The 14,070-nt window shown below is 34.1% G+C and overlaps 1 protein-coding gene across 1 annotated transcript in view; it reads left to right on the top strand.

The window, feature by feature from the left end:
* Positions 1 to 14,070, top strand: part of LOC145665852 (trypsin-like) — a 141,845-nt gene that overhangs the window by 38,731 nt on the left and 89,044 nt on the right. The window contains exon 3 of the mRNA XM_081732970.1: positions 6,064 to 6,250. Within this exon, the coding sequence (XP_081589096.1) occupies positions 6,064 to 6,250 (187 nt within the window). The remainder of the gene's footprint in view (positions 1 to 6,063; positions 6,251 to 14,070) is intronic.

Here is a 14,070-nt window from a genome sequence, read left to right as displayed (position 1 = left end):
CCCACTTCAGAATCTATCTATCTATATATCTATATCTATCTATCTATCTATCTATCTATCTATCTATATATATATATATATATATATATATATATATATATATATATAACCACAATTTAATCATAATTGTACCACTCATACCAATAATTGCTATCACTCAACTTGAAGATTACATACATTTTCATTTAATGTCATTCATCAATATTACTTAAATATATAAACTAACAGTCAGTACGTAGGAGAACTAAACAAAAACAATCTCATAAATGCAACGAAATAAAAGAAAGTAAAAACAATAACTCAAACACACTAACAATAACACACAAACACAAATGTTAGTCAATAAAGCCATACGTGAAATGATATGTATGTCCTTGTAACTCTATAGAAAAACCAATATGCAGTCCAAATAACAAGATACATTTTCAACATAACTATACCGGAAGTATCTTACCAAATTATTATAACAATAAATATATAAATATAATACAAACATCATACTTAATGCACCTATAATCTTAAACATTGTAAATATTCATCCAACATATGCATATTCAAGGTCGATTTACATATAAAATAAAAGTCTATTTAGATATTTGAACAAAACAAAATATATACATAATTCGTAAATAGTGTAAGAACATAATTCCTAATTTCATAAATACATATAATGATAAACATAGAGATTATGGGAGTCCCGTCGATGCATCCATTTACAGAGGCTATGTCGTCCAGTGATGTATTACTCCAACATATGTACCGTATTATGCAAAAGTGAAGTAAGCGCCAAATTTTGAAAATCCACGTAAATGCGACGATTGGTTCCTGATAAACAGAACGTTTTGCACCATCGAAAACAGAGGAAAACCAACACCTTTCCAGAAAAAGAAACATAATTTCACTTTTGATTACGGTTACATTAATGCTGGACATCAACCTTTAAACGTAATTTTCTTAAAAGTAAGAAAATGGCGCTTAGTTCGTTTTCGGAGGACACGGTACATATCTACATCCATTCAGTGCTAATGATACCAAACAGTCATACCAATTACAATGAGGAATTATAGGTACTATAGTTAAAAATACTTTAGTACATTATCCACACATACACATGAAATCTACCATGGACTGAGTAAGTATAGTCAGTCCAGTAAGTATATATATATATATATATATATATATATATATATATATATATATATATATATATATATATATATATATATATATATATATATATATATAATGTAAAACAAAGATGTCAATTTAGGAGTATATCCAAAATCTTCAAACACCAATAAATAAATCTACATGTAACAAAACAATTTCCCTACATCAAAGTATATTAGGTAGCAAAGGCTTGGTCAATGATATGTGAGCCTTTCTGACACATTTTTGGTGACTAGTAGATTATAATTGAACTGTATTAGTATTTAAAATATTCACTACCTGATAAAGACCGATCCAACGGTAATACAAGCTTTTTGTGATTTTATTCGCCAATACAGATTTGAATTGCGATTTTATTAGGACCTAACCGCCTAGTTTATATGATATTGGCACACGGTGTTTATCATATAACGTCTTGTTTATTTTCCAACATAGTTCCATATTTTAAGAGCATTTTTCCCAAGTTCAGGATCCCCCTAACGAATATCTAATGGATCTACATTCCATTTTACATCTAGAGGATCATTTACCGAGAAACTAAAAATTAAATACATAGGACTAGTTTTATGATCGGAATGAATTGAAGAAGTTAATGAAAATTCTATTTCATGGAATTCTTTATCACGTTGGTGTTGTTTTTCTCCAAAATATGCCTTCAAACTATCTTTAATAACGCGAATATACCGTTCGCTTGTGCTACTCCCACTGTGATATGGAGATATCCTAATATCTCGAATTCCGTTGGCATACAGGAAATCCTTAAATGTGGCACTTACAAACACCGAATGGTAATCATGACATAATGAATGGGTAAATTCTTGCGGACAGATTATATAATTTGTTTATTGTTGTTTGGCTCGATAAGGTTCTAAAAGGTTCTAATTAAGTAATCTTAATGAACGAACGATTATTAATCAGTAGTTCCCTGAACTGGAGTTTACCATTGGTCCAATCGTCCACAGGCTCATCGTACATTGGGAAATTTTTCATACGTAGATACTAATTGAAACATAACTCTTTGATTATTACTTTTGATTTTCGTCATTCAATGAGGGAAGTTATAAAATCTTTCATTTCAGGAATCATGCCTTCCCAATTATAACAAGCACATATTTTACCTGCGTATTTGGCAAGTCCTAAATGGGCACCAGGCAAAGGTGTTGCCAGTTACCAATTTCACAATTATTATGCCAGTGTCTACACCAGAACTCTTTTTCTTTCCAGCCATAGTTCAGCATTCCACTACCAAAACAAGTGGCGCTCTCATCAAAAGGTATAGCGTGCTGGGCTTTCGTTAATATCGAAATACATAAATAATACCTTTACGTGAACACACACAGATCACATAGGTCTCAAGCCACATAAATTTTCTTTTTTGAAATATTAAGTAAATTAGCATATACTCGATTAACGAAAAATAGTTAAACTCGGGATGACTGGTTAATAGGATATTTTTTTTAAATACAAAGTTTTCTTGTATAATTCTCAATGGTGGCACTAGCGGCAATGAAAAGTAAAACTAATCCTTGATAAAGAAAAAACAGAAGTTTTAATTTTTTTCGTGTGTAGTTGAACAGTATGATGATGATGATTAGTAGCTAAACCCGATAACGTCATGCACTTCAGATTCATAGTTGGAACGTCTTATAGTTGTAATCGCGAAAGAAAAACAATTTCTCGATTTTCTTAATAACCTAAATGCTATGATTGATAAACTTATTAAATTATTAAATTTTGTAATTAACGAATACTGACGTACGGAATGAGCTTCGAAGGTACCAGCCATTCAGAGTTCCTGCCCCAGAAAACCTCTATTTTGCTACTTACGGCTCATGCAATATTTACAAATGAAAGAAGCTAAGAAATACAGATAATATCGTTGTGTTTTTTGTGCCTTGCTGGAAATTGGGATCTACTTATAGTCATCGCTTAGTATAATGCAGTGACTAATTATTTTATTTTTAAGTTCAAACCAATATCTCATATTCCATATATGTTTCTGTATGTAAATATATCATTCCGCATTATTTTTTTATTATTGATTAATTATAGAATTTCCTTCCTATGTAATATTTGTTCCGAGGAGTAAATACGGCTGGAGATACTGGTGTAGTGTATCTCCAATGTCATAACTCCATTGCTCTGCTCCTTTTTAACTCAAGAAGATTAAGTTATTATTATTAGTAATAATGTATGTGTTATTTAATTTTCGTGTGATGTCATGGCTGATATAAAACTTTGTAATGTTCGTTATAACAAGCAAGGACAGAGTAAGATGACATTTAAACTAATCAATTTAGAGTCACTGTAAGACCACCCTGATGCAGAATATCCCTGTTTCTTAGCAGGCGTTACTTATATTACTAATAAATAAATTTTATTAGAACCAACCAAACTGAAACATGTAACAGTTATCAGAAACATATTAATGAACAAATATTTCACTCTATATGTCTTACGTTTAAGCAACTTAAATATGAAGTTACGAGCTGCTTTATTGAAGCTAAACTTATAGCCTAGGCAACTGTCATGTATATTCGATGACACCACAGCTCACAGATGACGAGAAGAACCCTAAAAGAAGGGTAGCGGGTTAAGGTCAACGACACGTTCAAGTCCATTTTCAGTTTTTGAGATGCAATCTATACTTAGATATCGTCTGCTACTCCGGGTAGTTATATGTGTGCTATTCCGTGGTGCCATTTGAAACCCCCGTGCGAAAAGTGGGCGAGTCCATACCTACGTCACACTAGTTCTGCTAGGATTATTCTCGTCATCAGGGAGCTGTATGGTCCTTTGATATTTCTGAAGCAATAAACATTGAACAGGTTATTTTTCGTTTAAATATTAGCGCAGTTACATTTTTAAATATCTGGTTCTTCTAAAATATTAAGTACTAATCTATAATAGTAGATTTACCTAGGTTAAGAAATGAGTAAAGATTGAATATCACTGATGTAATCGTTGCTTAGGAGAAAACCCTGGTAACTTCTGATCAATACGTGAAGTTTAGCTTAATATGAGTGTAGTAGATTTTTTAAACTAATGAATAGTGTAAAATCATATTATGCTTTCTTTCTGAACATCGGCGTATATTTTCCTTTTTTTCTTGCAGTCATGATTATTTAATAATTTTAAAGATTATTTCTCTCTACTTCGGAATAATAATAGTTATTAATCCTGCTGCTATTATATTCTGTCAAACAGTAAAACATGCTAAGAATTATTCGTCGTAAGAATGTGACCAAGAAGGGTTTAACGATTTTGAATTATTACATGACCGTATTGGATGGAACTTTCAAAACGAAACCTTGAATTCCTGAATTTTAGTTATGTCACTCGAATTACAATTAAGTGCATAACTATTCTGTTCATTAATTCATTTTTTTCGAAGGATGGATAAGAAACAAGGGTTTGAACGCAAGTATTGGAGTTTTGCTGTCAATTAGTTTGCTGTTTATCAAGCGATATACTAGTATACTAAATGAAAACTTTCTCTAGCACAAAAGACAGCAAATGCAAACTAATAGTACACATATAAAATATACTGACAAAAGTGTATTGAGTTTGTAGAAATGCTAATGTATTTTAGTCTTTAGATTATAATAGTTCCATTTTGGTGTTCAGCTAAAACTATTTCTAGTATCACAATAGTGTGTCATTAGTTCAAGTGGTATGAACAATTATTATAGTCTACTCTCTGTATTAAAGCGTTAAGAAACAACATTCAACTTGAATTTATATTTAACTAGGAGCCAAGTGTTATTCCTTTCCAGAGGCTGTTATTCGCTATAAAGATAAGTAAGTTTAAGATAATTTTCTAAAGTAGTTACTAATTTACAATAAAGAATAAATTTCTAATTTGAAAAAAGAAGTAATAGTTAGTGGAGTATCTTTTCATTCTAACGACTTCCTACTTAAATTCGAAATTAAAATTAACTGTAAAATAATTGGAATTCAGTTAATATGTTTTTATCACATTATAAAAATCTTGCTTTTGATACGATTTATTACTAAATCTCAGCAGACATATTTATAACTGAATATTTAAAAAATGCTCTTCAAAAGTCTGTTAATTTGAATATTCATGAGGTCAGGATTACTTTACAAAAGAACAATAAACAAAATGAGATTATTAATATTAAGCCTATCGAGAGACCTCCATGGCAATTGTTGAAAACACATTCTCAGTTTAAGAAACGTAAAATGTACATGAGTCATGTGACATTCTTATATCTGAAAAAGTTAAGACTGATTTCCTTAGACGTTGGTTCTCTGTCTAAGATATATTACATTTTCTGCTCTCTGTTACTTTTTCGGAAGTATTTATACGATAGCTCTAAACAGTTTCACTTGCATGAAATCAGCAAACAACTGATACCATATTTCATATAAGTAGATCTTCACGTGAATAGAGGTTTCATGCACAGACATATAATTATAAAACATTTACTATCACTCCAATTCCAAAGGAGGCATCTTGGAGTATCTACAGATAAAAGAGACACATTTGTAGGAGTAAAGTGGAAAATATTACTGCACCTTTCTGGATCTGTAGTAACTTTTATCTCAGGTAGTGTCCCTTGTTTCCCCAACCGAAAATCCAGCTCTAGATTCAACACGTTTAGAATGATTTGGAGGTTCAGAAAGATTTTAAAACTATTCTTCGTTCTCTGGATATAAAAATTAGATCTATGGTACAAAAATTATATCTATGATTGCTCGTGCAGCCTCGCTGTTGTTCTTTGGCAACGTAAGGAATCTTTTTCTTTCATAACTCAGAAAAAACTATATGACGTCCGTTTCATACAGTGAAAAATCAATTCGCAATTTTATAATATTCACAGATAGATTGAAGAATAATGAATAATGTTTATTTATATTTTTCCACAGATTGTGGCTATGCAAGGCCTTCATACAGAAGAATAACAAATGGACATCGTCCGTCAATGTTTTATCCATGGTTCGCGTTATTGCGGTATAACAATGGAACACACAAGCTTCCTTTGTGTGGTGCAAGCATAATAGCCGATAAATTTATTCTTACTGCCGCACACTGCTTCTCAACAGATAACAATGGGTATGTAACAAGAGAAAGATAAATCATAAATCATAAAATTATTGTGTACGTATATGCATGTTCAAGAATACTTATGAACATTATTTCTAGAAAATATGCCCTATATAATAAAGAATAAATTATTTTATGACTGGATGTAACTAGTTGAGTGGTCATTACGTTAGTAATATGCTAAGTGTTTTCTTCCGAAAATAGTTTTACTGTTGAGACCTTGTGCTTCCGTTTGACTGTTATTTTACATCTGTCTCTTCTCCCTAGTTACATAAGTAGTGTTAGTTGCCAAAGGATGTCCTTATTTATATCTATGCATGCTCACTACTATTCAATAAATATTACTAACTATGTTTGTAATGCTCTAGATTAATGTCGAATACATTTCCTGGAGTCCTTTTCTTCATTTCAGTAAAACAATACTACAGTATTTATAATCTAGCAATATATAGCATTTAGCATCTAGCACCTTCAGAATAAATAATGATATAGTAAACCATTCATAGGTTACAAGTAACGTAATTCGCGTAACGCTTAATATCTCATAACAAAATTAGAAAGAAATGAGCGGCTCAGGAGTGAAACTCGATAACCCACCTTCCGGTCGAAATTGTGTAATCAGATGATGCATGTTCTGCATGACATTCTGTTGGTGTTGAATCGTACAAGAAGTTCGCTGAAGAAAGCAGAAATGCATGGGCTTGTAAATGCAACCTACATCGCCCTGCAAGTAAACTCTGAGAAACCATATCAAGTTAACGGAAATTGTTGTGTCACATGCTACATCCAGTGATGTTTTAGAAGACATGGAAGCACATTATTCGATTGTAGACTTTAGTGACGACAGTGACGTTGATCCAAATGATATATACGATGAAAGCAGCTTATTTCAGGAGACACTTTAGAGCCAGGTAAGTGATTATGAATATTGTAAACAAAAAATTTTAGCTGAATATTTTTGTCTGTTGGATTTCATCTTTTACGCGCACACTAAAACACTACAAACTAAGAGTTCTACTGGGTCGTTTATAGAGAAGTAGCATTGATAAAATGAGTGTTATGAACAAAGAAAAACGTAATATAAATAATAACGTGCAGGTGATATTTGTGAAATATACGGTATCTCTCCAATAACGAATTTGTGGGTTGTTTCGATTTAGGTGCTGTGGAATTTGTATCTCCGCGTGCACAATTGTTAATGCGAGTGATTGTTCGTTACACGATTCCCTGAGAAACTATCAAGCAAAGGAATCGGAGAGGCAAGAAGTAGGCAAGCAAAAAGAAAAAATACAGTACAGTGAAATATGTTCAGCATAGACGGAAAGGAATGACAGAGTGTGCAATGGAAATAAGAGCAGACTATGGCTTTCCATTCAATTGTTATGCCAAAATAGAAGAAAAGAAAGGTGTTTTATTGTTTCAAACGTTTTGATAGACGGGTGATCAGAACAAGCAAAGTCCTCATCTGTTTGGACAAGTGAAGTCGTACCTTATCAAGAGACATTATAGAACACATTCCATTAAGATAAAATATTTCGTTAGGTATTATATTCCTATTGGAGGGACGAAGATTCAAGTTTGTGAAATGTAATCTTTGGCCATGCATGGTCTACAGAATTCGCAAGCTCTATTAGTCACCTCCTGAAGACCGTAGGAAGAAACGAACTAACTCGTGCGCCTGCTGATGACTGAAAACTCTGCTATCATCCATCTAAATAAGCTAGTACTGACATCTACGGGCGTGAACATATTGTCTCCATACCCAATTACCAAAGCAACTACAGACAACCAGGACGCCAAGAACCAAAGTACAAGGCACCACATCGAATCCCCGGAAGCAAATTTGAGAAGGAGCAATAGTGTCTGTAGTGGGCACCTCCCAGCTGATAGCCATGAATTTGACGCAAGAACTATTAACATGACCTAACTCTCGATAAAAAAATAAAATCTTTGAGTTTTAATTCAAACTTTTGTGCCGGCTAGGCTAAATGGGAAGGTGATGATGAAAGGTGCATGAAATGGTGGAAAGAAGAAAGTGGGATGAAACAGGATATCTTCGCGATAACCCTAACAAATGGTGTTTCAAACCACAAAGTTCACTTGGCGCTGACCTGTTTGAAACCAGGACCACATCCATCAGAAGTGAACGCTCTACCGCTAAGAAACCGCTGCCCTGTAATTCCCTTTCTGTCGATGATTCTGTTTAAATATTCATTTCAGGTATTTTATGCCGTACAGTTCTATTCATGTAAAACATGATAAAAAAAAATTTGAACGCTGATGCTTCTAAAAAAAACTAGGATATTCAACAATAATGTGTTCACAATTATGTCGCTAGCAGTTTTGATTATGAAAAGGAAATACCAACAATTAATAAATTTGTTTTTGTGTGTAATATTTTTATTCTGTTTTTGGTACAGATTTTCACAAAATTTTGTTATTTTTACTCGATTTCAACCCTTTGTGGATTATCAATTTTCACTGCCGAACCGCTCAAATATCGAAGAATAATAACCTGACAAGAAACTACAAAAATTTCTCCATTTTTAATAAAGGGAACGGAAGGAAGAGCAAAGAACATAGAAAATAAATTTTGGGCAAATACTTAATACGTGCTGAACATATGCCATCAGCCCATTAAGTGGATACAATACAGATCTTATTTAGTAGCGCTTTCTAAATATTAAAATATGTTTCGCCTGCATTTAGTAAATAAAAATTTTATATTATTTTTCAACAATGACGTAATAAACTAATAACATAATCACTTCCTCTGCCGTTCTTTTAACCCAATTAAATCAAACTTACTTTTTATTTTTGTTCAGGATTTCGTAACAGCGGTTTTGAATGCAGTGGCGAAGTGTGAGAATGACATTTTCTCAATTGGAAACAGCGGATTCGAATGAGGTGGTGAAATCTTCTTGAAACAGGTGGTAAATTGTGCGGCAGATGTAAACTTGATTTTAAAAAGAGAATCCAGTAATTCTATTATGAAACATGAATATTTATTTACGACTATACTGTTTACAAATGGAGCATCGTCTTGGGTATTTTATATCGGATTTACATTTTATACCGGCCAGTTCCAACTGAGTATGAAATAAGTTTTAAGGTGAATATGGAGAGCCACTTTACACGCATAACGTTGCATGCTTGCATTCATTTTGCACTGAGCAAAAATTAATTGTTTAGGGTTTCTTACTATTTCATGGAGATCATCGTAACGTACACCACTGTCCCTGTGCTTTCAACTGATTTCACACTTCTTCAAGGTCTCCCAATGCTGAGTCGCTGGAAGTATTTCTTAAATATGGCAAGCAAGATTGCTGATTAAATCCCAGATAATTACAGCTAGACATATAGTTTCTGCCCAAGCATGTAACTACCATACGTACTACATCACTTTCAAAGCACGCATCAACCGTTGCCATTATCATTTCTTTCCACGAACATGTTTTCTCACCTTTGATATATGTTCGTCCATTCTAACAAATTCATCAATATATTTAATCAATACATGATTCCAAAATGCATTACCACATACAATTCCCCCTTTTCTGCAATAGCATGCAATCAAAAAACGGGGTTGTAGAGGTGGATGTGAATTAGAAAGGTGTTCTCAATTTTGTTACAAATATATCAATGTGGGAAACTACAAATAAGAGAATAATTAAATTACTAACAATAACGATTTGGTTATAGTAAGGGCAATATATGAGAACATTAAAAAATGACCTCACTTAAGCAGTTCAAACAAGAAGAATGGAAAGAATTAGATCTGAGAAGAAAGTTATTTCTCTTCTTTAAAAAAAACGCGAAAATGAAAGGGTTAAATACTGTAAGGTTCTCTTTATATACAACTATGCAGTAACAACATAGAGCACGGTTTGTACATGTACACCAAGCATACATTTCCTTTGTTCACTTTAGCTTGGTTTCTCCTGCTTACCAGCATTTGTGTGCAAGGAGTTATATATATATATATATATATATATCATTGAGGGCGTTACTTTTCCATTTTAGAGTGAGGGACACTACAGCCATATTGAGATTTACAGCTAAAGTACTTCACCAGCTGAATCCGAAGCATTTCCCAGGAAGTATGCAACCAAATTAGCTGTAAAGGAAGGCGGGTGCTATAATCGCCAGCACTGAAAATTCCCGTACTTTGGGGCGAAATTCGCACTATCGCCTACAAAATCATTTCTCCAAAATGAGATGAATCTCAAACATAGTTCTTAGGGCAAATATATAACTTGATGTTCGTGAAGATAAATTATAACAAAAAAATTAAGTCCAATCTTGTTGCCGCCGGAAAGAACTCTTTCATTCGTTTGATATGAAGGGGGCGCGGTTGCTCAGTAGTAGAGCGTTCACCTATGGTGCTTTGGGTCCCTGGTTGGATCCCAGCTCGCGCCGTGTGGACTTTGTGGTGCACAAACACATAGAGCACGGTTTTCTCGGAGTTCTCCCGTTTCGTCCCACTTTCTTCATTCCACCATTTCACTCATCTTTCATCATCACCGTCTCGTTTAGCCTAACCGGCATTTACGTGGGACGTAAAACTTAAAGATTTCATTTCATTTTTCGTTTGATATGAAATTACATTGCAGAGTCTGAATAAATATTCTGTTACTTCAGGAGGATAGGAATACCTGATACCCCTCCTTCAGTGCAAAAACATATACATTTAATCAAATGCTTAGTGAGAGTGAGCACATTGGCATAGCACTTATATAATTTCAAGTTTTGATCCCGAGCCGTCTCATGCCATAGCTGATGACATTGGAAAACTAGAGATGAAAATATGGTGAAAGAGAGATACAGTCACATGCGCAAATTTAGAATTTGAGACCAAATGATCGGAAAGCATCAATAGTTTGTGGAAGATTTTGATTTGGTAAGTAGACATGTAGAAGCTCACCCGAACTTGAGAGCATCCCACTACCAATTGTTGAATTCAAGTGGAGAACTCAGTTGAGAGCATCACGTCATTTCGTAGGGGAAACTCAGAATTACCAAGCAACGACTTTACTCACTCATCCACGGAGCCACACAGAACGATAGGCAGTCTTACATCAGACTCAGAACGTTTGCTACTTACAAAAGTTTTTTTTGTAAGGGGGGAAGCTAAGGAGATTCCCCGTCTCTAGTTTTTCATTCCCTGGCACTAACTTACCTACTGTTATCCCAGCCTGGGAAGAATATTTTCCACCCCTCCATAATTTTTTTAATAGTTTTCATACATTTATATATGGCAGCACAAAACATTTCCAGTCCCAAGTAAAAGGAAATGCTTGATATGAAATTCTGTATCTCGCCAACAGTATTGCAGAAAATATCCAAATATATTTTTTTTCTATTTTGAACAGGGGAACCATACGCGCTAGTTGCGCCCATGGGATTTGCTTTGCGGAGGAGGGCACAGAAATGTAGATTGAAAATTTTAAAATCGCAAAGTTTAATTATAACATAATTTTATTTTTAAGAACGCCAAATGCGAAGAAAAACGAATGTATAATCTTTCGTTTGAAAGAATAAAATTATGGCTGAAATTGGAAGTGAACAGAGACTGGTGATGTTTAGGAAGTGCATGCTATCAAGCAGTGTCGTAGCCGGGAGGTCTGGAACCTCCGGAAATTTGCACAAGTTGTTAAAATAAGGCTCAAGGGTAGAAACATACCGAAGAAACCTCGCGGTTGAGGTCGAGTTGTCACCCTCAATATTGACACAAACACGTGGACTCAAATGGGTATGTCCATGCGAATATGTATGCTACATCGCGACCTAGAGTTCGACCGCGAGGGTGAATCAGTGGTCGCGATGATAAATAACCGAGTTTGTTTTTTACATCGAAGTTCAGCGGAAGCATCGCTGTGGCTCATGTTCTGTTTGGTTCTCCTTGAAACGCTGCAAGCAATAAAGTCTTAATTTGTTTAAAAATTCGTCTGCAAAGGATGCTGTATGTCTATACTCGAGAGGTTTTGTTTCATTGTTACATTTGATTATGAAGGATTGTGATTGAACTAGTGAGAAAGGCTCCAACAATATGGGATAAGAAACAACAAAACAACATTAATAGACACTTTTTAAATAGAGAATGGAAGAACATAGCAAATGGAATGTAAATGTCGGGTAAGTTATTCATATCAATTTGAGAATTATAGTGTAACATATTAGAAAAAAGGCTAATGTTAATTATATATATGCTTAGAAACTTCACTCCTCTCTCCCATTTCCGAGATTAATAAAAATTGTTTCCTGTAGATTCGTTACTGATACAAGGTAAAGAAATACCTGTAAAGACAAATGCATATCCATAGGGAGAAAATGTCGGATAATGGAATTTCAGTGACGAAACTTCATTTGCTACAGTTAATAACACCTCCAAACTGAAACATGAAGATATACCTGTTATTTTCCAGAAAGTGGAGCGATGGCCAACCCTGAAACAAGAGGGGAACCGCAATTGTTAAGTTGCCAAGAGCTAGTCAAGAGTCTAAGTTCTTTCCCCTACATAAGATAAGTAAACAAAACATTGGTTACTACTGTGTTGGTTAAGATTTATTTGGAAGAAATATCTGCTAAAAACTACTACCAAATAATGAGACATAAAGCATAGCTAATATTCAAAAATGTCCGAAACATGTGATATTTGTGAAACATAAGAGAGAGAAAGAGAGAGAAATAGTCCTGCAAATAACAGTGCCCTTCGGATATACTTTTAAACAAGGAAACACTTTCCGTTATGTTTCTTAGATGAATGGTTAGCATACTGGACTTCTACATAGAGGGTCACAGGTTCGGGTCCACGCAAAGGTCTTTGTTGTCTTTTAGCAACATTTATTCCGAGCATTCCAAAAGTTCTGTTAAGACTTATATGTAATCTCAGTCAATTTGAGCTGATTTTGTTTCAAAATGAGACTTCTTATTATATGTTTCTCTTTCACTTGCAATGTTACAAATTTGGTTTCAATCTTACAACGATAATACCAATTATTGTCTTACGTCAGATTATGACGAAATTTTGCACGGTAATGGCAGTCGGGTGGTGCAACAATATTTGATTCGTACTGCCATACGTTTAAATGTAGTGCGTTTACGTAACTAAGAGAAACAAGTTCGTTAGCTTATACGATACACCACAGACCCCTGAAGGAATTTCATACAAATTTATCATACGTATATATTACTAACGAGAAATTTACTGAAGTGGTAAGGCACTTTGGGAGCAGTGAATAACCATGGGAAGGGTTCGGGGTGTGTGGACCTCAAACTTTGTAAAAATATTTATAAGAATTAATGTAAGGTTTTGTTACATTTTCTCTCTTGAGAATAGTTCCGAGACAAATGGATTAAAAATCCGCAAGTCCCGAGGGGGCACGTTTATAACCAATACCATAAAGTGCCAAATTGGTGTTGAGTTAATATTATAATCAATAATAAGAACCAATGAAGCAACAACACTTGAATAGCTTAGGCCTGACTACGAAATTAGCATAAGTAAAGGTAAAAAAGTGGGACCATGGGTTCCCACTACGTGGGTCGAATTTGTCGCACCATGGATTTGCAAAATAATTTCGGTTCTTTCTAGATACGTGTGAAAACACATTAAATTTACTTACATACTATAGTATTAAACGTATTCACTGTAGTTATGCAATGTGCTTAAATAATAACTGTTTTACATTACGCATTGCGGGTCGCTATGGCACAATGATAGAGCAATCAGCTCTTGTAAGTGGGGTTTTTAGTTCGAACCCATCTCCTGCCAAGTGGTCTCTGTAGTAAACAAACAATGTTTGGAGGGTTTTCTTGGCGTTCTGCCG

The sequence above is a fragment of the Thermobia domestica genome, chromosome 1, assembly GCF_964235325.1.
Source record: "Thermobia domestica chromosome 1, izTheDome1.hap1.1, whole genome shotgun sequence".
NCBI lineage: Eukaryota > Metazoa > Arthropoda > Insecta > Zygentoma > Lepismatidae > Thermobia > Thermobia domestica.
This window is presented reverse-complemented; position numbering and strand designations above follow the sequence as displayed.